Source organism: Thermobia domestica, chromosome 5, assembly GCF_964235325.1.
Source record: "Thermobia domestica chromosome 5, izTheDome1.hap1.1, whole genome shotgun sequence".
In the NCBI taxonomy this organism is placed as follows: domain Eukaryota; kingdom Metazoa; phylum Arthropoda; class Insecta; order Zygentoma; family Lepismatidae; genus Thermobia; species Thermobia domestica.
Window position 1 is genome coordinate 60,533,859 of NC_137458.1, and position 27,571 is coordinate 60,561,429.

The following is a 27,571-nucleotide window of genomic DNA, read 5'->3' on the forward strand; positions in this document are numbered from 1 at the left end:
AGAAACGGGAGAACTCTGAGAAAACCCACGCACACGGTGTTTGTCCACCACAAAGTTTACTTGACGCAAGCTGGGATCGAACCAAGAACCCCATAAACCAGAGGTGAACGCTCAACCAATGAGCCACCGCGGCCTTCCTATCAGCTGAGTATCGGTGACTAATAAAGCGGAATTTTTTAAATATCGCACGAATGATATTTATTTATTTTGGAGGGAAACTGGGACATTTGGAGTTTGGAACAATTCCTGGGGATACAGATTGGGTAAATCTGGGGACTATCCCGGCTAAGCTAGGGAATCTGGGACAGTGTTTCTTTCGCGTACACTATACTTCCCAGAGACGCGAAGCCCTTTCGCTCATACCCTCCCCTTCCCGAAACGACAAGAAATTAAATTTCTATTACATGTTATTCATGTGCAGGGGACGTCCTTTTAGCAAATAGTGTCCTAATACATCCCCCTCACATTTTGATTTTTCCCGCTCGGACAAATATTTCTGGAAGGAACCCTTAACTGAGAAAATTGAATCGGGGTCTTATTATTATCTCCCTACATAAAAGAAGTATTGACTGACTGACTGATTGATCAGTCCCCTGGTCAGACTGATAAAGCTACAAACTTGAAATTTGGACAGGGCATAGTGTTTGTGATGTAAATGTCACTAAAGAAGGACTTTTGGAAATTCGACGTTGAAGGGGAGGGAAGAGGGGCACAAATATTTATATAAAAATGCCCATATCTCAGAATCTGTGAATGTTAGGGACATGAAATTTTGTATATGGACTTCTCATTAAAAATAATTAAACATGATTTTCAGCGTTTTTTTTTTTTTTTTTTTTTTTTTTAATATTTGCCCTACAAGGGAAGGAACAAGCGTGGAGTTAGAATTGTTATAATTCGAAGACCATATCTCGAAATCAGTTAGATTAGAGACGTGAAATTTGTATTTACATTTTTTCATTTAAAATAATTCAAGACGATGTGGGAAGAAAAAGAGTAGGATGTTGTAATTGTTTAAAATAAGATGACTATGTCTCGAAATGCCTTCAGGCTAGAGGTTGAAAACTGCTGTTTAGACTTTTAATTTAAAATAATAAAAGACGTATTTCAGCGTTTTTTAATGTTTCCCTCAGAAGTTATGAAAAGGACAGGAAGGAAACAGGATGGGAATTGTAACTGTTAAAATAACATGGTCATATCTCGAAATCCCTTAAGAGTAGGTACATGTTTTATTAAATACGTAATTCAATGTTTTTTTTTATTATTCATTTATTATTTATGTTTATCTTAGAAGGAAAGAAAAAGAGAGTTACAATTACTATAATAAGATGACATGTGTTGAAATTCCTTAAGATTAAGAATATGTTAGAGATATGAGAAATGCTAGGCCGTAGGCCGAGCAAATGTGCGGATCTAGGTGCAGAGTCGCTAGCTAGCCAAAGGCTAGTTAAGATCATCTGAAACTTGCTAGGAACGTTTCACACGAAAGAATAAAAACTCACAGTGCGTACAAGATTAGAAATAAGGATTTCTCATCTCATCTCGTAAACTTTATTGAGAATATTCAACTCGTCTCGATACTCGGAAAGCTTTTCTCATCTCGATTTATAAATTAATGTACAAAACTTATACCCTGACTTTTTTCTTAATTTCATCTAGAAGTTATAGAAGCATCGAGAGAGGTCCGCGTAGAATGATGTGGTATAGCAATATTTAAAACATATTTATTGTCAAAATGTATTGTGTAAAGCAGGGATGTAAATAACCACTCGCCTGGGGCGAGTGGTTCATCGGTGTGGGTGAGTTCTTAATATCACTATTACAATATTCGAAGGTAAGTAAATGATTTATTTTATAGGATTTGGGCTAGTAGCTTTTTTTTTTCTTGGGCTAGTAAAATTTTGTTGCTTATTTGCATTCCTGGTGTAAAGACTTATGTACTTTTAAACATTGATAAATGCTCTTCATTATGTTCATAGAATTACTTTTTTAAATTTATATTTTTGACACTATGAATCGTGCAACACTACCTGAGTAAAATAGGTTTCGGATTTAAAACTTGATTGAACTAACGAGATTTGAGAAATTTAACATGTCGTATCGAATTTGCAAATGTACTTTTCTTGACTCTTGTCTCATTTTGGAGTCCAGATAAGATATTGTTCCCCTTTTATCTTGGATGCCTTTACTTACAGTTCTGAATACCAGTAAGTCAAAACATTCCAGGATTAATTTTATTAGAGTCCATGCAACGGAATGTGCACAAACATACAACTTGATAATTGCGAAGAAATAGAAGAATTACTTCTGCTATTTTAAACAAATGTTTATTTAGTTTTGTTTGTTTGTTTCTGCAACTTTCAAATACATCTAAAATGTTTAAATTATGACATACTAATGGGCCATAAAGTTCTAGTCTCCACGTTATTAACGAAGTAGAGATTAAACGTATTGCAAGTATAGTTCCGATTCTTTCTTTTTCTATTAAATAAAATTGGTGAGAGTTATACTGCTAAAATAAACTGATTTTTGTTAACACTTACCATTGTCACAGAATTTCTTTCTTGTATCACTTCATCAACGTAAGCTTGCAGTTTGCGATAGTTTGTCATGGCACCTGAAGCACGGACCCTCTCTGTGTCTAGCAACCGCCGCAGTACGGTTATTTGTAGATGTAACTGTTCCACCTGTGAATAATATAATTATTAAAAAAACATACATCTAATCATTGAAGACGAAGAGAGAAAGTTGCCAAAATATTGTTATAGTTTATTTTGTAACTGGTCTCAAAGAAAACATAATTTTAGTGTCATTATCACCAAGAGTATACTGATGAAATTTCAGTATAGTGCTCCACGCAAGAATTAGACATTGAAGAAAATAGTATAATTGAGAAAGAGGAAAGCGAACATACGAGGCTGGTTACTGTCTTTTGTACAATAGTTTTCATCGTGTACGTGCACTGAAGCTCTCCTAAAGTGAATCTGCACAGAGGAATACAGACTCACAACTTAAAAATGATTGTTCAAGTGGTGTAAATTTATTGATTAAGGAAGACTTGCTAAAAAAGGTAGATTTACTTAAAAAGAACAAAGAATCTATTTACTGAAAAAAAGTAAATGAATTTATGTATGAATTGGTACAATAGATCTTCACCATATTTTGTTTGTTACACTATTGTTGACAGCGTTCTAAACCGAATAAACGAATGTTAAGTATCTTAAATGAAAAGAAAGTTAATTTTGTCGTACTATCGGAACATTCGTCAGCTATTGGAAGCCATACGATGATAGTACGCAGACAAGGTAGAAGAAAAAAATTGACGACATAAATGTACGTCATATTAGTCGCACTCTGTTGAATTAAAAATAATAAAAATCAGAGGAGGAAAATGAACTGTAATTTAGCTTGTCAGAATATCAGATGTAGGTCTTACGAGTGAGATCGCATACGTATTTACCCTCACCCGAATGTTTACCGATTAACACATGAGCGTCAATGAGTCCAATACTGAAATGACATATCGATTAATACCACTGTCCTCCATTCCTCTCGCCATCGCGCTAGTGTTTGTTGATACCAGCGAGGACATTCTCGTCGATCACTACAAGTAAGTGGTAATCATGCGAACATAGATTTCCTTCAAACAATCGTTTAATCTTCACGCATGATGAGCACGATGAGTCGTTTCACACTGGTGGTCGCTGTTACGGGGGCGGCCCAAACAACTTTTCTGTCAGGTGATCCACGATATTTCGTTATTGTACCGTTAGTCTTGTGTGGAAACTTTCTCCCATTGTGTACACAATCGATGGACCACTGATACGTCACGATCTACGCAAGCCGCAGTTTTGCGGCACGACACCTGACCTCCCACAGCCTCATTATACCACCAATGTAAACAAAAAGTATGAACTACACACAATTACCCTAGTCGCGTTATCCTACGGCGTTTAAACTATTAGAAACACATTCTGTGGTACGAATGTCATTCTATTTGTAGTATGAATTTCGAGGCGAAAAATACGTATGTAGGTACACATAATATTCTTAAAAGTTTTCCCACTTGTGTACAAAAGTGGTTACCTTTGAACCAATCATCACGTTTAAAATATTTTAAAGGGCTTCATGATATGTAACACTCTATTAATTAAAGATACGTACATTATCAAATAAATTATATGTTTTACTGCACAACCATTACAATAGCATATATTTGATACAATTGACTATCTCCTTACATTGTTGAAAATGCAGATTTGTTCCCGCAGTTTTCATATACATGATTGAAAAAACAAAATTATAACACGCAGATTAGTTCCCACGGTTTTCATGTACATGATTGAAAATACAAAGGTATAACACACAGATTTGTTCCCACAGTTTTCACATACTGGCAATGAGGGAAACAGTCGCAACAATTTAAAAACTCACATTTTCTTTCAATTTCCGAGGAAATAATGTTGCATAGTAACATTTTCAACAATTTATTCCACAACATAAAATTAATAACGTTTCGTAAATATTGTTTTCACACACTTCTAGATAAATATATGAGTGTGCGCATTCGCTATTGCACTTGTGTCCGATCTTTTTACTACATCCTCTTAACCTAGAAATAAGTCCCTAGCTTAAGGGTTCCTATTTATAATTTGTTTATATGTTAAAGTCCTTTACGCTAGTTAAGACAAAACATCCAATTAAATAATTATTGTAGTTTTCAAAAAGCTCAATCATTTCTGCTACGATTGCGCTGCGTTATGTCGTCGATATTTTTGTTAGTGCAATGAATCGGTATAAATAATAAGAAATAAGCCAAATGAAATGACGACGCTGATTTGCCAATGACGTGAAAATTTCCACCACTAAATAAATTATTTCAAAATGGCAAATTAGACTTGATCGATTGTGCTTCATATATGCAGGATTGCACTGTTGATCTTGTTCGTTTTTCTTATCAGTAAGGATGAACTATAAACAAAAATTAGTTCTAAGCGACAATACTAACTTGACGTTAATTGAAAATGACCATCATTTTGTAACGATCTACTCCGTTACAGTTAATGCTCCATCAACTTAGTTTATGCTGTAAGCAATCAAAATTTGTCAACTCCATGATTTATTAAGTAGTACTTCTATATGCAAATGTCTGCGAATGTTAAATTTTCTTTCTAGTTTTATTACTTTTGTTTAATTACACAAGAATTATTTATGTGCAGATGGTGCATTTGATGCTTGTGTGAATATATGAAATTTGTATTATATTGAAAGCTAATATATTTTGCAAATATCCCTCTTGATTGAATGTAATATCAAGACATAATTTTAAGAATTTACATTATTGTATACAATTGAAATTTAGTAAGAATTCCGAATTGTTATATACATGTATGTAACGCAAGATGATCAGTCTCAAGATGATGAGAAAAGGAAGATAGTTCGAATATGTACGGGAGATATACAAGGAAGATTTGCATCCAAAATGCCTGCCAAATGACTACGCTAGTTTATAAAACCATTTTGTTTTCAATTTTTAACTATTTAAACAATCTTACTTTTAGATACTTTATAGTTTGATACAATCTTTAAGTTATTTAGAACAATTTATGTATATCTGACTCCATCGGCAAATGTTATTTATTACGTCTTTTAATGTTAAGAGTACCACTTAGAACAAACTATTCGACCTTATAGCCGGTCTATTTTATTTACAACTCATGCCGTATTTTTTTAATCAATTACAATATAAGAACAATTTTAGTGATAAATTTGAAATATCTCTATGACCACGACTCTAATGGTTAATACTCGACAGGATTAAACAGAATAAAAGATAAACAATTTGAAGATCGTTATATGGCATCTAATTTATTTAAGTTTTACATAAATTTCAGGATTGGCATTAATCCGTCTAAAATTAATGATTTTAATTTTTAATTTAATAAATTTAATTTTCCAGCAGTTAATCGTCAATTGATAATCGTTTTAAACAAGTGGTAATGATTAAACAACTAATCGCTAATTATTTCAGAAACAATGTGAAATAGATATTTTTCAAGTTTATTTTGCGTCTTACTTCCTAAACTTCATTATGGTTTTTAATAGTAATTTGTCTTCAAATGCAGCCATTTTTCTCCAAGGTGAACATTGTGATCTTAACTTGTTTTGAAATCTTGGTCAACGTCAACTTTCTTTTAGGATGGTTAAACTAATAACAAAAGTTTTTGAAGCCATTATTCATTCCCCCAGAAAATGTGCTTGAACCGGTATTTCAAGTTGTTTGAGATTTATTCCCTCCCATTTTGTTTCTTTTGTAATATAGAGATCAATGTATTTTGAAACATAGTAACTATCTCAATTGGTTACTACTATACAATATAAGACTAATGACATAGTTTTAAACCTTGACCTGCTACAATGCGTGGATAGGGGTCTAATATTGTGATGGTCTTTGGTTCCCAAATTAAGGGCAATAAATTTGTTCCTCATGTATTCTAAACCAAAAACTCATACGCCGAACTCATTCGATTGAGATCAAACTTGCATGGTGACAGACTTTGACCTTTTATTTGCGTATGACATATTACATTGTGCAGGTTTTGGGTTTCCAAGCTATGTACAATTGAATTTCTAAATCGTTGGACATACCAAAAGATGATAAATACCATTTGAATAGCAATTAAAGGTCAGTCTTGGATAGATAAAAATCTAATAAAGGACGATATCTTTCGATTATGCATATTTCACTTGTTCTTATAAATACGTACAACATCTGTATACTAGTACAAATCTAAAATCAAGAAGTATCTTTCTTTACCCATTTTTAGAACTTGTGATATTATCCTCGAATGATCTTAATCATTTAACTTGACCACAAGATCTAGTTGATATAAGAGCAAGGATTATTATGAAATATTAAATTTAATAATGAAATTTTCCGGCAGTAAAATCTTTCTCTTGATATTTTCTTTCAATTTTTGTACTAACGTCGTGTCGTTAGTGAAAACAATTTAGAATTTTTTGAGTTGTGTGAAATGAAACATTGCTATAACAATATTTTTCCAGAAACATTTTATACCGAAAAATAGTGACAATTTTCAGTTATGGCAAGTTTTTAATTCTTGGATATGAATAACATGATGAGGTGGGGAATCATCAAATAATTAACCCTTCCGAAAATTTTAAGAAAAATAAATTTTTTACGTATCTTTTTTAAAACTAACCATACTTAGTAAGAAGTTTTACATCCCTCTTTCACATTCTAAAACAATATATAAACTAATATAGTATTATAGATTATCTCATAAGAAATTTGGACTCGAATTACCTCTTCTTTTCCACAAAAAAGAGCCCTCCTGTTTGTAGAGAAATGAACTTTCTGTAAATGGATTCAATAAACAAAACACATTATTTTTCGCTACACTTTAAAAGAACGTAAATCATACACTTTATTAGAGTAAACCTTGAATTAAGAATTGAACTTCAGAGTTGGACGAGTATAATAGAAGTGCAAATTTAAATTGCATGGCAATAAAACGATATTAGTTCTTATTCAAATATCTTTCATTAAGAACGGAACAATTTCCGGAAAAATCGTGAAAAAGTTTTTGCCTTATCACAAGTAAAAATTAGCACTTAACATTCCGTTGCTTTGAAAGTATGTAGTTAACAGACAAGTTATACTTGCTTCCACATAGTGCGTTGCGTTAAAGAACATAGTTTCTGAAATATGAAATATATATCTTGTGTAACTACACACTACTATAATACACAATTTTTATTTAATTTTAATTATCTAATATTAGGTATAATTACACTGGATGTATTGTAAGGGCAGCCATGAGAATTCTCTTATGGAGTTTGTAATATTGAAGTAAACCCAAACATGAAGGATCCAACTAAACTCATCTAAACATGATACTTGTAAATGATTAATTTACAGATTTATGTTTCTTTTTTAACACAGAGGCTATATGTGACATGAACCTATAACAACGTGAATTCAAGCTCCCACGGAAAGTCGAATCTGAACTTCTTTAAATTTCCACTGAGAATCAAGTACGATGACCTTCCACTGCATTCAAATCCAGGGATTATATGTTATGTTAACATGTACACTAACCATACAGTATGGCACATTATTACAGTACAGTACAGTATTACAGTTCATTAGTACAGTAGTATTTAGCATCAATCTAGGGGTTCTATACGTATCCCTATGCTCAAAAAATGCGCGTATACTGTAACTCACGATGTTTCGCATTTATTCCATTTTTCTTACGTTTATGGGTAAAATTCAGTTATTAGTAAGTGGAGATAAGAGAAAGCAATCCATCTAAAGAGATATTTCTAAAAAAATATAATAAAATAATAAAAATATAAGCAAAAAACAAAATTATGCTCAATTTTGTGTATACTGGCAATCATGCTTTCGAGGGACGTTTGCAGTAGCAGAGCACGATTGCTGAGGCAATTTCACAATTTTGAATTGGTGGAGTTGGATCAAGGAACTTGAAAGTGGAGTAAAATATTGCATTTATTGGTTTAAACCTAGTGTCTCGATTGTATGCCAAATATAAATTAGCTTCTATAACCAAGATGTACGAAAATATAGAAACAAACATACGTCTTAAAGTTAGAAGTGATACGCACCATGACTATGAGCATTTATTTAAGAAAGTCAACAAAACGTAGTTTCCGTGGTTAGGCGTGTAGAGTGACGAACTAGTAGTTCTTATACTGTTTTGACACCAGATCGAATCCCATCCCATCACATCTTTTTTTCTTTCAAAACATTATAGGAAGTGTATAATTTTCGTGTTAATAAGAACCGAAACAATATAATAAGGAAATAATTTATTGATAGTATCTTTTAATTGACGTATTTATTCAGGTTTAGAGTACTATTGGTAATAGCGATTGTTTTCAGTTTATGCTGTTGTATAGCTTCTTCTCTCATCCTGTTTTGGAAAGAGAGCAATTTTGTCTCCAACAAAGTGTGAAAGATATATACAGACACAGACATCTTAGTACCAAACGTGACTGATAGTGATGAAATGGACAAGTTTAGCGTTATTAATAAAGAGAGCTATAGAGGATTATTGGAAGTTGGTTTTCCTTTATTTTTTTAGCATCTTAAAAATATTTTTTCTTTATGAGACTATACTTTATAACTCAAGATGTGCGATCATACCCACAAATTTAGCTCAGGAGTGAAAGATGATTTTTTACACAAATATTTTACAGGTTTAGGTACATGAATCACCAATACACCATGGTCTCGCTTATGAGATCTTCGTTTATTCTACACACCGTATTACCCGACATATCATTGCAGGCAAAAAATAGCATCAATCGGCAAGAACTGCAAGTTGTGATCTTAGACTATTTCTTGATGCTCTGGACTCTATCGCCTAGCACGCCAGTCTACACCATGACTCATATCTATTATTGAGTGCAGGCACGCATCCAAATTTCCTTTTCGAAGGGGGCCCAACACGAATCCTCGTAAGCACTCAATTCTAATGTTTTAAAATATCAATAAAATATCAATAATAATAATAATAATAATAATAATAATAATAATAATAATAATAATAATAATAATAATAATGCAGACGTTCTGTACTCTGCAGAGAAGAAGTAAGAAGTTCTCTTAAAGTTTTTCTTACTTTTTGTTTATGAACCGGTTCTTTGAACAAACTGCATTGTAGCACAAACAAAATAAAGAAAATATTTTCGATAGACATGTAACTAAGGAAAACTGCTACGTATATCACATAACAAAAATAGCGAAAATGTAATGAATGTATCGTACTAATACATTAACGTTATAAAGAGATCGGAAACGAAATATTAATCCTATTTAAAAGTGCTTTTAATTCCAACTGGGATCAATAAGATTACGGTATGTTCCTAGAATTATAACAAGAAAACACATTGCCCAAAGTTCGGACACTGACTCAAAGTAATCTGATATAAAAGAACCTCACAAGGGTAAAAGCAGGTTTATTAAAATGTGCTTGAGTTTCGGAGGGGGACAGCCCCCAGGACCTCACACTGGATATGTCCCTGATTCAGTGCAACAATTATTTGTTACAAAATATGATTACTAGCTGCCTAATGTGTAAAATTATATTATAGTTTGGCTTTTAATAGGTCTCTTCTTAACACAACCATATTATCTTGCGTTCTGCCTGTCTGTTTAAGTCCGATAAGCCAAACTCTATTCTATTTCCAAAGATAGCATATACATGAACTAGAATTGTATCATCCTAAAACAGACAGTATTATGAAATGCTTATATTAAAAGGCTGGAATAAAAAAGCATAAATACTGTTTTGGTAGCGTGAGAATAAATTAAAAACAATTCAATATATATTCTAGGTTTCAGATTATCATCTTCTATGTCGATGTGTATTCTTTTTAAACAAAGTTTTAAAGATCATACCATTCGCAATATTTCTAAGAAAATCGAAAGAAAAATTCCCATGTGCCTCTTGTGGCAAAGTGGCTTAAATGCAAGGTCCGAAATCCGATTCCCACTGTAAGATATAGATAACAAATAGGTGCATGAAAGGGGTGTTAAATAAACCAAAGCAAATAGATCAATCACTCAAACAAAGCATACAGTATTACGAAGGTATCAAGGATATGTTATTTAAGAGGTTGGAGCGACTGAAATGTTCATCTTATATGAGTCACTTTTAAAGGTAAAAAATAAAACCTACAGTACCAGATTTAGTCAGCAGTCTCCGGCTAAAGTAGCCCTGCCAAGAAGTTACCAGAAAAGGCAGTCATCGATGGGAAAGATCGGGGAAGAGTTTTATACTTCAAGTCATAGACATTATACACCATCGTTTGAGGAGTTACATTGAAGTGCATGTCATTGCTGAGCCTTCAGAAAGTTCTATGTGCTGTTTTTGCTCAAAGTATGATCTTCACAGATGTAGGTGCAGTTTGGTATTGAGCATATGACTACAACCGTTATGTGATATCATTTATTTAAAGGGTTGTTACGTCATAAAACAAACCCCGCTATATAATTCTGCAAACTGCTCCTATCATTTTCTACTGTTCGCAATGACGCATTGCCGACTTTATGTTAGAAGGTAACAATAAGCCTATTGCGCATCCAGCAGTTGTATGTTAGAAGGTAACAATAAGCCTATTGCGCATCCAGCAGTTGCACATATCCGAGTTTCTTCGTGCCTCCTAACAAACAATGTAGCCGTTGTTTCTATCCCATTTAAAAATTTGAAATTTTACACATAGCATATATTTTAAAGTTGCAATGACAATATGTATGTATGTATTGAAGTGAACATTAGAACATTAGAACACAACCCTTTAGCCGAGGTGCTTTTCTTCCTCGTAGCTTAAAAACCAGGTTTTGTATATGTAAATGAATGGTTGATGGGGCAAAACGCCAGGGACGTAGTCAAAAGGTGGGTTTTGAGGGCCCGGACTCTTAAATCCCTTCCAACTATTTTAACCTATGAAGGTGACCTTGCATAAATCAATATCAATTCAATAGAAACACCTTGAAAAAAGTTCAACGTATTGGATTAACAAGCGTTGAACCACCTTTGCCCTTAGAACAGATCTAATGCGATGTAAAATGAAGTCTTGAAGATCGTAAATGGTAACAAGTAAAATATCACACCACCTCGCTTACAGTGCATCAATACGCTCCTTGAGAGAGGATGTAGGCGGAAATCTGCACAGGATTCGTGTATCCTAAACGGAATACAAATATTCAATTATGTTGAGATCCATTGATAGGCAGGTGTCCAACTTCATCCTGATGTTCTTCAAACCACGCATCAACAGCTTGATCTGTGTGAATAGACCTATTAAACTAACAACTCTATGGCCTATGGAACCCGGAGGTTCAATGCCGCGTTCACAAAAGCTCTCCACTGACTTCTATCCTTAGCTAACTGCATCCAGTTTCTACTTTGTATTCCAATCTCTGCGAGATCCATCTTAATATTGTCCTCCCATCTGCGCCTAGGTCTTCCTAATGGTCGTTTTCCGATTGGTCTTCCAGTCAAGACTTTGAGAGCGTTTCTACTTTCTTCCATTCTAGCTACATGACCCGCCCACCGAAGCCTCCTAGACTTGATGACCCTAACAATGTTGGGTAGACCATATAAATTATGTAGTTCCTCGTTGTGAAGTTTTCGCCATTCCCCATTCCAGTTCCTCTTGGGTCCGAATATTCGTCTCAGGATCTTGTTCTCAAATACTTTCAGTCTATGTCCTTCCCTCAGAGTAAGTGACCATGCTTCGCAGCCATACAGAACAACAGGCATAATTATCGTTTTGTATATTTTAAGCTTCAAATTCCTCGACAGAATTCGGGATTTTGAACCGAATAGTAACACGAATTCCCTGCTTTTAGTCGACATTTAATTTCTTCGTGAATATGATTTTCCTCTGTTAATATTGATCCTAGATATTTGAAACTATCCACTTTATCAAAAGTATTATCCAATATTTTAACGCATCCATAATTTGCTGTATTCCGGTCCCGACGCACTTCCATGTATTTAGTTTTCTCTGCATTAACCTCTAAACCCATGTCCCTGCAAGCGTTTAATAAGATCTCTACATTTCTTTCTATTGTTCTCCTATCATCCCCTATTAAATTTACATCATCAGCATATGCCATAACCTGGTGAATACCGTTCAACTCTAGGCCCTGGTTGCTATCTTTGATTTTCCTTATAGCGTATTCCAGAACAAACTTAAATAATAATGGCGACAACGCATCTCCTTGTTTCAGGCCATTATCCTCTTAATATACCTATTATCATCTTAAAATATGGCGTTATTGCAACAATATTTAGACTATAGGATACACTATAGGATAGGATACGCAGGCTATAGGATATAATGGTGACATAATCACGAGCAGTGACGTCACCGATAAGTATGAACACAGAATCCTCTGATAACCTCCATATTGTAACCCTACAATATCACAGTGTTGTTTCACATTTGGGCAGAGACACTACGAATCATACGTTTCTTTGCGCATCCGCCACACATAAACGCTGCCCGCCATTTGAAATAAGGTGAATGATGACTCATTACAACATATCACACGTTTTCAGTCATCAGCAGTCCATATTGCATGTTCGTGGCGCCATTAACGTTTTGATAAGCTACTATGTTCTTTATCGACGGTTTCGCCCCTGCAACCCGACTCCGTATTTCAATATCCATGTAACTCACAGTGGACTGTGATTGTAAAGACTGGTTTGGAGAGGTGCTGCTTGAGTTCTTCCGTCTCTTATACTCCAGCCGCACCATAATTCAGAGAGATGATTTGCTTTAATGTTCTGAGGGACCTGTCACTGAGAGCTTTCTTCGTACTCCGTTCCTCTTAGCCGATGTGGTTTTGTTGTGTTTGTAGCCCTTTGACACTGTCCTTCGCTATACACCCAACATACTTGAAACCTTTGTCTCAATCGGACTACATAACCGACCGCAACAATACCTTTCTAAATCACAGAGGTCGCCTACGATCACCGTCTGCTTAGATCACTGAACACTGCGGTTTTACTGCTTCTCTTGTAGTACAGAGTGTGATCTAGCACACCGCGACCAACTGATCGCAACCATCCGTTGGTAACCAGACATCTGGCATGTTTCCATTAAATTGATAACGGTATGTAGGTGTAATGTTCAACGATATTTTAAAATCTTGAAGATCAACATCGCTTGGTGAAGGGGTATAAAATTTCTCAACGAAGATCCTAGTAAACGTTCCCTGCAGAAAATAGCAGCAGGCATTTCGGATTACTTAACCATCTAAATAAATGTTTCCATTTAGTACCACCCCGTCGATTCGGATTGTCTAGGACTAAAATAAATTAGGGGTCAATAATGAAAATGAGATTTATTTATCAAATATGAAGAGATATGTTTGTTCGAGCTTTGATTTCTTCAAATCCATGATGGAATATTACATTATGAGTACAGTTTTCGAAATTAATAGTATACAATCGTAAATATATTTTACAAAACGATGGTATATCTCAAAATATTTTGAACCCAAAAAATAAATTACAAATAATAAACTTGTCACTTTAACTGCAGAGTCTAAGTCTTGAATCAGCGTAGTGTTTGGAGAAATTGCCTCACTTTTCCTACCTTCCCGTGGGGCAGCCTCCGTTTTCGGCTTGATCCTAAACGGATATTCAGAAGTCGATGTCGGAGATGTTCCCCATTTTTCCAAAACACCCTTGACCGATTACAATCTGACTCACGTGCGAGGGGAAAAACCAATGAATAAAAATGAATCTAAAGCCTTACAAAAGGGTTTCCCCAAAATTTACATCTAGTAAAATCAATGTTTGTATTCCAGAACTGTAAATTCACCTATATTCATGATTTACTTCTATTGTAGTTTTGATATGAGAATAATATGCCTGAAACTCTAACACAGGTTATTAATACATTTGTTTGTTTTAGTGAGATTTTGGAGTTTTACTTAATAATCAATCAATTTGGATATATGATTTCAGAGTTTTAGAGGTTTCCTTAATTTTTTCATTTCTACAACAGTTTGCAACTAACACCATTAACGTATCTCTTTCGATATTTCCATCAGGTAATGGCTCTGTCACTCCCAGTATATTTCAAACATCAAACTACCTGGACCTACAGTGTCTTATTCCATTAATCAGAACTACATTTAATATCCGACAATTCTGTGCATTTTCAATTAAATCTGCAAACTCTCTACTAGGTTAAAACTGAGCATTTTCTAGTTTCTTCCTTTCTTGCTAAAACAAAAGTGTTCTTTATACAACCTAGAAATAATGACTCTAAACTACATGATGTTCCGTAGGGCATTTTATGTGGCATATCATTTGACAGTTGGACACTTTCTTCATATATTGAAAGCAACAGGGATTAAGTCCTTCTACACTTACATGAGAAGTAAACAAATTCTTCTTAATTCGTTGAATTGTGACAATGCACTAAGCCCAGAGAGTTTTAAATTTATTTAAGATTATTATTATTATATTATTATTAGCAAAAGCGTCTGAGTACTTTCTGAGAAAATCATCAAAAAAGTCATCCCCAAGGATAAGCTATCCCTTGTGGATCTTTTCAGGACAAACAAGTTATGCTATTTAGGAAATACGAACAAAATTGCCTGAGTCGTTCTTGAGAAAATGGCAGGGTAAAACTTACTCCCAAAAGTAATGCGCCACTTCTAGAATTTCAGGATGATGGAATGATACCATATCGTACAGTTATTTATGTAACATTTATTTATGAAATATGAACAACAAATATCTCCTGAGTTGTTTTTGCGAAGATCATCGGGAAAACGGTCATCAGGTAAACTACTCTAAAGATCTCCTGAGTTGTTTTTGCGAAGATCATCGGGAAAACGGTCATCGGGTAAACTACTCTATGTGTGTAACTTTGAGAATTAAACGATTTATGCCATATTGAGAATTATTTATGAAATCTGAACCAAGAAACTCGAGTCATTTTCAAGCAAATCATCGAAAAAAATCACCGTCAAAGTAAACTACCTCTTTTGGACTTTTCTTTACAGGACAAATGCGTTATATCATATTGTAAGGTTACTACTGAAATATTTATTACTGAAATTAGAACAAATTCGTCTCACTATTACCGAGAGGATTGTCGAAAAAATCACCCCATGAGAAATACATTCCTTCTGGATGTTATCGGGAAAAACGAGTTATGCTGTATGTTAGGTTATTAATGAAACATTTCTTTACGAAATATGAACAATATTTCCTCAGGCGTTAATGGGAAAAGCATAGGGGAAAACTCACTCTAAAAGTAAACTACCCCTTCTGAATGTTTACACGACGAACGAGTTGTCATATTGTTAGGTTATTAATAATACATTTATTTATGAAATGTGATTGAGAAAATAGTTCAAAAACGCATCCCATACAGTAAATTACACCTTATATATTTTTTCAGAGCAGTGATTCATACTACGGTGGAGGGTTGTTAATAAAATATATAGTTGTAAAAAATAAACAAAATCTTTACTGCTGTTTTTGAGAAAATTTAATTATTTTAAATTTTCATCCTTTAGTAAACTACCCTTATTTTTAGGCGTAGGAGGATATAGAATTCGAAACGATAAAACGTTATAAAAACTTCACGTCTAGAATTTGGTCCAAAGACGTTGAATAGTGTGGCTTCTATTTCAGTGCATGTAAAACTGTGACGAATCGACAGACGAACACATGGACAGACATCGAAAAACCACTTTTTCGATATGTGGGGGCGTGAAATTTGAATTCATTGATATCTCGAATTCGAGTTTTATTACTATCATTACAATTTCTTCTTTCGTCGCTCGAATGGGAAAACGAATAGGCCTACACCGACACATAAGATGATAATTTGTAATCCCAAAAATTTAATGAGTTACGTGTAATGTCTTGTCATGCTAAAAGAAACCCTTATGCGTTTGTTATATCATTTTAATATTAGTTTTTCACGCTACTGTATAATGTTGAAGAATGGTATAATTATCGTTTATCTCCATGCTATCCTTTGGAAGCATTCGTGTTCCGCATACATAGATCTGTATAATTTAGTTTTGTTCAAAGAAAGCATTCTTTATTCCTTACAGACTTATGATTGCATTTCTTGTACTTGTGGATATGAAAAAAGAGAGGAAGTCAATACTCTAAAAAGAAAAAACACAAGCACACACACACACAGTAAGAACGATAATTTGACATAAGCTTGTTCCTTTCTTTTTCCTTTTTTTTTCATGACAAGCTATTCTACTTCATTAACTGTAACATCATGTTTGGTGCTAACATTGGAAAGACTGAAGGTCGCGTATGTTCTTTTTTCTGTTCCTGACTCACAGAAGCCCCAAGTAAGTCGAAGTTGGTCTGCTGTGCTAGAACGGGGTGGGGAGGAGTAAGCATACAAGACCAAAAATTGAAAACAATCGCTATTACCAATAGTATTCTAATCCTGAATAAATACGTCGATTAAAGGATACTATCAATAAGTTATTTCATTATTATATTGTTTCGGTTCTAATTAACATGAAAATACGCTTCCTATAATGTTTTGTAAAAAAAAGATTTGATGGAATGAGATTCGATCTGGTGTGAAAACAGTATAAGAACTACTAGTCCGTCACTCTATCCACCTAGACACGGAGACTACGTTTTGTTAGCTTTCTTTTTCTTAACAAATAAATGCTCATAGCCATGGTGCGTATCACTTCTAACTTTAAGACAAGAGTTTTCCTGTTTGTTTCTATATTTTCGTACGACATTTTGGTCACAGAAGCTAATTTATATTTGGCAGACAATCGAGGCACTAAGTTTAAACCAATAAATGCAATATTTTGCTCTATTTTCCAGCTCATTGATCCAAGTGGAGGTTGTGAAATTCCCTCTGCACTTGTGCTGTGCTACTGCAGAAATCCTTCGAAAGCATGATTGCCAATATGCACAAAACCGATCATAATTTTATCTTTTGCTTATATTTTTATTATTTTATTATATTTTTGGAAATATCTCTTTAGATGGATTGCTTTCTATTATTTTCGCATACTAATAACTGAATTTTACCCACAAACGTCAGGAAAATGGAATAAATGCGAAAAATAGTTAGTTATAGTATACGCGCATTTTTTTGAGCATGTGGGTACCTGTTAAATTGTTAAATTGTTTTAAGATGATATTGACATCGTCACAGAAAGTAAATCAAAATCCTACGAAAATTTATTAATTTTTTGGCTATTTTATAGCTATAAAAGGTGTCAAGATGACGGACCAAACTTACAGAGGTACATACCACGGTCCTATACTTTTTTTTATCAAAGCTTTTAGTTTTAATTATTTCCAAAATTAAAGAATTCAGCCAACACAGCCTCATCCCGAAATTTAAAATGACAGCATCTATGTACACATGTTATATAAATGAGAATGAAGTCCTCTATTCATCTATATAAACATACAAGGTGATACACCCATATAAAAGAGGATGAAGTATGTCAAATACCGCCCAAATTTAAAATTTTAGCTCATAAGACGGAACGAGATGAATCAAGCAAACTTACAGAGATACTCATGTCCAAAATGATTGTCGCATATCTATAACTCCCTTCTTGTAAGAATATAATTTGATAATGATTGTGCAGGGTACTTTTAATACTGATACTATGTGTATAATCGGGAAGTGTATATTTGTAGTAAATTTCATAGGAAAAGTATTATAAAATGAAATTAGAATGAGTAAAACAAAATGTCGCTAAATGGACAAGAAAGTTTTACTTTCGTTTTATTGTTCTTATTTACTGGTCTTTTGACATGAAATTTGCCACATACATGTCTTTGCCTATTATACACATACTAACATTGTAAGAAATACCGGGTGAATTCGTTATAACATTATATTCCTACAACAACATATTTATAGGCATGCGACAATAATTTTGAACATGAGTGTACATACTATGGTCTTATACTACTAAATTTTTATTTTTTGCAGTATCCAAAATTTAAAGGAGGGATAACACACCTCTTCAAGATTTGAGGAGGTGTACTAACGTACCGATTGCTAAAATTTAGAGGTGGCGGTCTTGTCATACCATGTGCCTCCCTCAGTCATTCAGCGTTGGGTATGGTCAAGTGTCACAGTTATTAATACATATAAATTCATTTTCAGATCTTCATCGTTGTCCATTTCATGAATGTAATGAAAACCCAGTTGACATTAAAATACCATTCTCATACTCTTTTGAAACGAAGTAAGTAAAATTTATAATTGAATAAATTAAAAAAACCATCTCTTATGTTTCAAGTTTCGCTTTAAAGATTTATAGAAACATATTTAAATAAAAATTTTAGGAATGATAAAAAATGGATCGAAAGATTGCGATCTTGGCCAAGAATTTTCAAATACATCAAAAGATTGCGATCTTGACCATAGCTTTCGAATCAGGACCCACAAAATTTTTGAACGGAGCCTAAATCGAGTTTTCTTATTTTCTATGGAATAAGCACATCATACTGAGTCAAGTGATAGTTTAGGTTTGACTACACTACATGTAGTTCTTCAGATATAAGGTGTACAAGAAAATTTTTGATTGAAATATATTGGATCTTTTTATCCAATAATCCATTTAGCAGCTTTCTTTTCGTCCCTTGAACTAAAAAAAAAATATCCATATAGTGTGAAAATTTCTTCAATACTCAGTGATAAATTTGCAGAATCACTTTCCATAGATCTGACTTTTATAAAGAATCTGTACTGTAAAAGAAATTTCCTCTCAATGACACATATTGTTAATGTTGAACAAGAATAAACATCGTTTACATGTAAGTGTTTTATTATGAACCAAACAAGTGAGTTTTATTTCACATTGTGATAGTATGAAAAATTTCCAAACTATGTAAATTCAATACGGAGACAAGAAGTAAAGGAATAAGTTCAGAGAAAAAATCTGTTCTACGGGAGCTGAATCATTATTTAAAAAAGAAAACTCTCCTCGATATCCATTTTCCGTTTTTGCTCTGGCACATGTAGACAGACGGACATAGCAATCTTATAAGGCTTCCGATACCAATGCATAGGAAGTTTGCAAGTCTCACAAAGAAAGTGAGGTTGTTATTGCAAGAAAAGTCTGTCCTGACTTCACTCTTCTTTTTCACTCCAAATATTGAAAAAGCTTTTGAAGAAATATATTAATGATAATTTTGCACTGTTATACATTTATTTTTGGGATTAAATCTTAAACAATTTTTGTTAAGTGTAGCGTACCACGACTGTTCTCCGAGACTAAGAGAGGCTGATGATGATAACAAATGAAATGGTGAAATGAAGAAAATGAGAGGAAACGAGAGAACCTTGAGAAAACCCACGCACATGATGTTTGTTCATCATAAAGTTCACGATCGAGCGAGATCATGAAACATCTATATTTTAGCGAAATTACTCTTCAAATACAAATACAATATTAGTACATCCTAGGGAATATGGATGTAAAAGAACATCTGTAAATAAAAATATAAATAAACAAATAATTCGAACAAAATTGGTCAAGAATTTATTGCCTTTCATGAAATTAATAAGAAAAAACTCAAAAATTTACAAATATTTCAAAACAATAAAATAGTTACCTGTCGAACTTAAAAAAAAAGAAAAAGAAAAGAAAATAAGATCGGCCACGAATATTAACTACCAAATGAAAAGAACGTTGAATATGGTTCACGAACGGCAGCAACACTCTCGGAAAATTTGGAAAGTTCTTCAAAATATGAAATTAAATGTTCTTAATTTTGCTTACCTGAGAATCTAGAGCAGAATTATTTTTTCTCAGGGCTAAATTCTCTTCTCTTCGTTTCCGCCATGCATTAAGCATTAGCAAACGACATATTTTCTGTCCAGCGCTTTCCTCTTCGGGAAGCAGTGATGTCAATACTGGTGCTTTTCTAAGTAATTCTTTGCTGAAAGAAAATAAAATCATATAATAGAGTGAAATGAATAGTTTGTTTATGCATTTAATTACTTTTCTTCGGATATACAGAGTGATTTGATATCCTTAATAAGCTTTTGATTGCTGAATCTGGAAGAAATATACGGAAAAAAATGTGCACAAAAGTCGCAATCGGCGTTCTTTTAGAGTTATGAGCACTAGAAACCATGTAAAACTAAACTTTGAAAATCTGTAGGAAAAGCAGATTTGAAATTTATACAAATCATACATGTTGTTTTCAAAAATACCTCATTCAGAACTTTAGGATTATTGTGCAAGGGATTCACCAAAAGAAATAAAGAATTCACAAAAATTCTGTAACGATAAAGTGCGTCCAAATCAGAATGTTTGGAAGGACTGGTCACCAAGGAAATGCGTTTCGAAAAAGACATGTCAATATTTCGCATAGACTAAAGTTAGTAAGATTTTTTATATGCGATGCATGTTGCGCTATTCAATATTCGTGATAGGCTGCTAGTAGGACATTTTAAAAATTACTACTAAATGGTTTGAAATAATAAATAGAAAACGTATACAAAACAAGCAAACAGAGCTTGCTAACCAACCTAGTCAACCAGCCAACCACAATTGAAGCTACAGACTGACGCTGACTGAAGGTCGCCACTAACGAATCAAACTCCACCCCCTTCCTTCCAGCACCTACATGATAAAAACTTCTGTTTCTGGTCTCTCATAATTTAATCTCAAGATGAGAACAATGTTGTCAGTTCTTGAAACGTTGGATGACGGGAATTCACCTGGCTGTTATGACGAGAACAACTATATTCATTTAATAAATGATTGTTAGGTACCGAAAACAAAGTCATAGGTCAGTAAATAATGGTTACTCCTAGTGTTAAATCTTGCAGTACTGGTGTAGCCAGAGAAAGACCAAGCGATTTGAACTCTTCTAACCTAGTTATTGAACTAAGTGTCAGTGAATGTGAAAGATATTTTCAAATGTTTTACTCCAAACACAGACAAATCTGAAAACTCAGCTTATAGTTCCTAGTAGATCACGGATTGGACAAATTTTAGCTGCTTTGCTGAAAGAATTATTGTTTTGAGAGTCCGACCAAAAAATAAAGAAACTCGTCGCATGCGCAGAAAACGTTGCTTCAAATTTTAGTTTACCGTGCTTTCTATTCTATTGTATAGTAACATATATGGTAATCAATTTTACGAAGATTGTAATACTGACATTGTAAATAAATGTGATTTTATTTTGTTTCTTGAGATCTTGAACCCATTTGGAAACAAAGACTGATTTTCCTCTTTATCTCCTATGCGAAAGATAAATAGGATTAATTTCATGTTACCAGCATAAAAAAAAAAAAAAAAGTTCTCAAATATTTTCGATTGTAATTTGCTGATTTTGGCGGGTTTCTAATAAATTACTTGCTGGTATTGGTTCCAAAAGCATGTAGTCGGGACTCTAAAATTAACAAAACATGTGAAACAAATGGTTAGTCATCGTAATCCATTTGGGGTTGCGATAATGTTCCTACTTTCATCTCTTTATTTTCTTAATCATTTTAGATTTGAAATATACATCATGTTCGAAATTTGCGACTTCAAAATATCCCATTTTGCTATATGGTAACTATGATTTCATCGTACACCATACAGATAATGAAATGATGGTATAGGCCTACATACAGTAATTATCGTATAATGACCTGCCTGTTTGAAACAAAAACGCAGGGAAAATGAGTTTCTACGCAAGTAGTCGTAAGGATCTAGATTTTTTAATACTTTGACTCCAGAAGACAGTGCACACCTTTGTGACCAGGAATGTAACAGTCCTCATGCTCATAGAATGCTGCACAGTGTTAACCGGGGATCTGCATGTGTTATATGTCATTGGAAAGGTTACACCGAGTACACCTCACATGTGAAATATCTCGCTTAAATGGGGCCTTTAGGGGGTGTGACAACCATTTGAAGATCAGAACAAGGCACGCTCCGAAACACCAACAACATGGACAAAATAGGAAGCTATGATGTAATTATTTTGATTCTTGGTATGTATATGTTATAGGGTACGTGAATACGAGTCTTACATCAAATATTTACAAATCAAAATGGCGGATCCAACATGGCGGACACAAATTACAAGAAAAAACAAGCTATGGATCTAAAATTGGGCATATAGAGATATTCGACGTTGTTATGTACAAATCGGATACCGACAGTGTAAATTCAAAATGGCAGATCCAAGATGACGGACAAAATGCAAAACACTCCTATGGAACTGAAATCGGATAGGTAGAGGTTTTCATGGTCGCGAAGTTTGAATCAAATGTTAAAAATGCATAATACAATATGATGGATCTAATATGGCGGACAAAAAGTGCAAAAGTACAGAATGGACGTATGTGTATCGAGACGAACCAGGGCTCCGTCTCGATTTGGAAAAGCACGTCTCGGTCTCAAATTAGAGACAAGACCGAGACTAGTCTCGGTGTTGGTAACCATTCGTACTCATGAGAGTGGACATTTGCCATACCTATGATTCACAGGTGTACACGTCATAATGTGAAACTGGAAAGATAGTTATAGAACGATAACGATGTTTTCAACTCCAACGCACACTTTTCACTACATTGTTTGGATGTTCAGATTGTATCTGCAAATAATCGCAAAATACCCTACAGGCGCCATTCAAGCGAGATGTTACAGATGTAAAGTGTACTCGGTGCGAGCTTCTCAACGATATATAGCACATGCCGATTCCCGCGTATCTCTTCGTGGGCGGGGGAGGGAGTTGGTAGTAAAATAATTATTGTCTATGATGCAATCTGTTCATATCATAAAACTTTAATATGCGCTACAAAACCTACCTTGCAATTCTTGTCTCAATTTTAGCATGATTGTATAGCAAAACACGCTCCCTGTTTATTGTAAAACATTGCCCGTTATGTACTGTAGGTATTTTTCTACTACATGTATAAGAAGCGCACATGTCCGTTCTTTCACCACATTGGATCCGTAATATTGCATTTTAGACTTTTAACATTCAGCGACCACGAAAAACTCTACCTACCTGCTTTCAGTTCCATAGCAGTGTTTTGCATTTTGTCCACCATCTTGGATCCGCCATTTTGAATTGTATACTGTTGGTATCTGATTCATACATAGCGACGTCGAGTATCTCTGTTTTTTGTAATTTGTGTCCGCCATGTTGGACCCGCCATTTTGATTTGTAAACATTTGATGTCAGATTCATATAAAGCTATAATCCTATATAGGTCATATCACGTCTCAAAACAATTACATCATGGCTTCCTATTTTGACCACGTTTTCTGGTGTTTCGGAGTGTGTCTTGTTCTGATCTTCAAATGGTCGCCGCGCCCCCTACGAGCTCCATTCACGTGACATATTTCACATGTGAGGTGTACTCGGTGTGACCTTTCCAACGATATATAACACATGTAGATCTCCGCGTAACACTTCGAGTATTTCCCTAGTTAGTTCCCTCAGCCAAAATAGAGGAAAATATCTTCTCCGCATTCTGAGCTCAAAAGATGTTTAATAATCAATAATTTTAAGCTCGGCGATTGGGCGGGCCGTGGGAGGTAAGAGGACATGTTCAATTAAAACTATACCGAAATAGCAAAATAATGAATTTGCGTTTTGTCATCTTGGAAAATTGCGTCATAGGCTGAAAACAACATCTAGATCACAGGATATAGTTGAAGCCCTAAAATATCTACTAGCACCTAATATCTTTGTATATTCTGGACATATTTTTTGCCGTCCTAAAGCTTTATTGGCGAACGTGTCACTGAAACAAGTTCGTCCTTTTACCAGAGGCGGATCTAGAAGCTAAAAACTGGGGATCAGCCAGAACCCAGGGGGGCGGCCACGAGTTTACAATAAACTTTTAAAATATATAAATAATAGTTTAAATTATTTTTGACACTGAAAGTACTGGGGAGCCCATTCTCCGGGCTAGATCCTCCACTGCTCTTCGCTATCATTATTTTGTCATGATCTCTGTAGTTGTTCATGATCTTGCACATTATTCCTTGTGATCTTTCTAACATAATAGCCACCCTAAAAACACTTGCTCCAACTAACAACAATTTGACCTCTTTGAAATTCAGAGAAGTATCCAATTTTGTATTACTTTCTTCTGCTGGCTTCAACACATGCTGCCGTTCTACCCCGCATGAACTACTCCAGATGATCACGTAACACACTACTTGCAAGAGGAGCTGAACACACATTTTCAGTATTATCACCTCACACTTCATATGTGTTGCTATAACACGAATCAGGTTTTAACAATCATATATATAGGGTGTCCCATATAAAATATTCCGGCAGTAATTCGGTTAACTCTAGGAACACCAAGGAATGGATCTCGGAGGCCCACAAATTATTTTTGTTACATTTTGTAACATTTCTAATTGCATTAAAGGTCTGAAAAAATTGATATTGTCAAGCTTGACCTCTTCATCATTAAACGTACTTGCTTAGTTTTTAGTGTTTTATTTTTTCTATTTATAAATAAAGTGCTGTGGGCCTCAGTGCCCTTCCACTTGGTAATACTAAGGGACTATTTACTGCATACGCTAACTGTCATATTCCAGTGTTTTGGCTATTTATTTAATTTTCCTTTGAAACAATTTTGAAATTACAACATACTGGGGCACTCTGAGCTATTATTCTGATGCAGTATTGCCAACTGCACATTACAAAAAATTTAGTGTATACATTTTTCTGATTATTTTTTGACACCTAATTATTTTATTTTCTATTAGATTATTCCTTCAAACCTGCTACCTGCTAACACCAAAATATGTTACTTTATATTATTATATTATAATCACACACACACACACACACACACATATATATATATATATATATATATATATATATATATATATATATATATATATATATATATATATATATATATATGTGTGTGTGTGTGTGTGTGTGTGTGTGTGTGTGGAGAGAGAGAGAGAATCAAATTTCAATAGTGGTGTTATCAAGTATTTTTAATCATAGAATCTACAAGCATACATCTCTGGCTGTATGTAGGAATCTGTAGCAGCATTGGAACAATGGCAAATTGTGATCTTCGCCAAAGTTCAATTGAGAAAGAACTTTTAAATGAATCTGACATAGAAGGGAGTGACCTCGAATATAGCAAGATGAAAATAACTCTGTCAGATTTTGAACATTTTATTTGATATTGCAAATGTAACAAATGGAAGCAGTGACACGTTTCTTTCAATTAATCCCTTGTAATATTCATCATGTTGTAGTGGTATTAGTTTATAAAACTGACAGACAAGTCGTAGCTTGTTTGCTTACTTTTTACATGTTCATTCCATGGGTGCAAAAACCTTACATTGTGCTACTAGAAAAATTGTAAGTTGTGTTGGCAACACTGCTTCTCTGGTGACTCCCCTATAGTGCCCAATGAACGTCCCTCATGCTGTCCATCTTTTCGCGGAAACAAAATTTGAAAGAATTACGCCATTCCTAGGATAACAGAGATGGAATTATAAAAATTAATCCTGAATTCATTGGAATACTGAAGTATACCCCATTCTACCCTACTTTACTGCACAACAACCAAAATGCTTTTAGAAGCCGCCTTTGTACACATGCCACACTATATTAAGTTGCTATTGATCTGTTGGATACTCTTTCTGCACAAATAAATAAATCAAATAGGTCATAGTTACTGACATAAGTAAAAAATGGTAACTTAAACAATTACACACATATAGTTGGCAACACTGCACTTAGAAACCTACTAATAATAGAGAATAAAAATATATGATGTCTTAGACATCCCAAGTTCATATCAACAAGATCAATTACTTTCCGTGAGAAATAATGACCTTTATTTTGTGGGTCTCAGAGCCCCCTTGTTGGTATTCCACGTAACCCAAAAATGCCTTGGTGTTCCTAGGGCTAATATTAGAGAGGAGCAAGTAATCGTGTATAGTTGTCTGAGTAAATCTGGATGACGCCTAAGGTGTAGTTCTGTAGCACCTTGTGAGCTTTATTTCTATCTGGTTCCACGATGGGGCATCAGTATGCCGATGTGCAGTTGCTTAGCTGGAATTCTCTACCTGTTCAGTTCCGGTAAACAAGTTGCGTCGAGATTTTTTTTTCTTGTAGGCCCTAACTGCGTGATAATGGAATAATATGTGCAGATGAGGTCAATTACGAGCACACCATATGCCTTCACTGCCAGATACCCTGAAACAAAACACCTCGAGAAAAAGCTTTGTCCAGAGCCTAGTACAGAAATGTCGTCAAACCTGCTATGTGGCGAATATGATTAGGCGGAAACCAGATGCTGTCCAAACCCCGGCGATTATTCCATGATACTGAACAGTGAATAACACGACGCCTACAAAAGTCTACCCAGAATATAACCTGGCAGATTGGTGTGTTACGAACAACGTGTCAGCGTGTACTGAAGTCTCTGAAACTGAAACCATACCGACTAACTTCTATCTATGAACTGAAGGAGCTGAACAAGGTTAACAGCTTGAGAGTTGTAATTGGTTACCGATAATGATTACGGAAAGACGTTTGGATCCTCGGCTGTACTTTGAAAGTAGTTTTATTAATCGGGTTATGTAAATGTGCAAAATAAAAGCCACTGGTCTGCTGATAGTCCACATATTCTCCACAAAACTCCCCTTCATGACCAAAAATTGGTGTTTGGTGTGCGCAGTTTCTGGGACACGTATAGTAGGTCCAGTATTTTTTTAATCAAAAGTGAACAATGAAGTTTATTGTGACCAGTGATTTATCTACACCCCCCTGACACCCTTCCAGCACTCCCTAAAATTTTCGGACACCCCCCGGAAATAAATTCATTACACCCCTCCAACTAGAGGGGTGCAATATTAAAAAGATTCAATCTCGTTCTGCCTAAAGCCCTCCAGGACTTTTTAGAAAATATTTTAATCGATTTTTATTTTTAGCAGAACGGGAATTTCCGTTCTGCCTAATCTTTGGAGACAGGGTATTCTATGCGAGGAGAATTTTTTAGGGAAATGCAG

General features: G+C 34.4%; 1 protein-coding gene across 1 annotated transcript in view; it reads right to left on the bottom strand.

Annotated features, from left to right (window-relative positions):
- LOC145685930 (uncharacterized) overlaps positions 1-27,571 on the bottom strand; it is a 113,140-nt gene that overhangs the window by 65,745 nt on the left and 19,824 nt on the right. Inside the window, exons 2-3 of the mRNA XM_081758706.1 lie at positions 20,336-20,495; positions 2,544-2,687 (exon numbers count right to left, since the gene is read on the bottom strand). Of these exons, the coding sequence (XP_081614832.1) occupies positions 2,544-2,687; positions 20,336-20,495 (304 nt within the window). The remainder of the gene's footprint in view (positions 1-2,543; positions 2,688-20,335; positions 20,496-27,571) is intronic.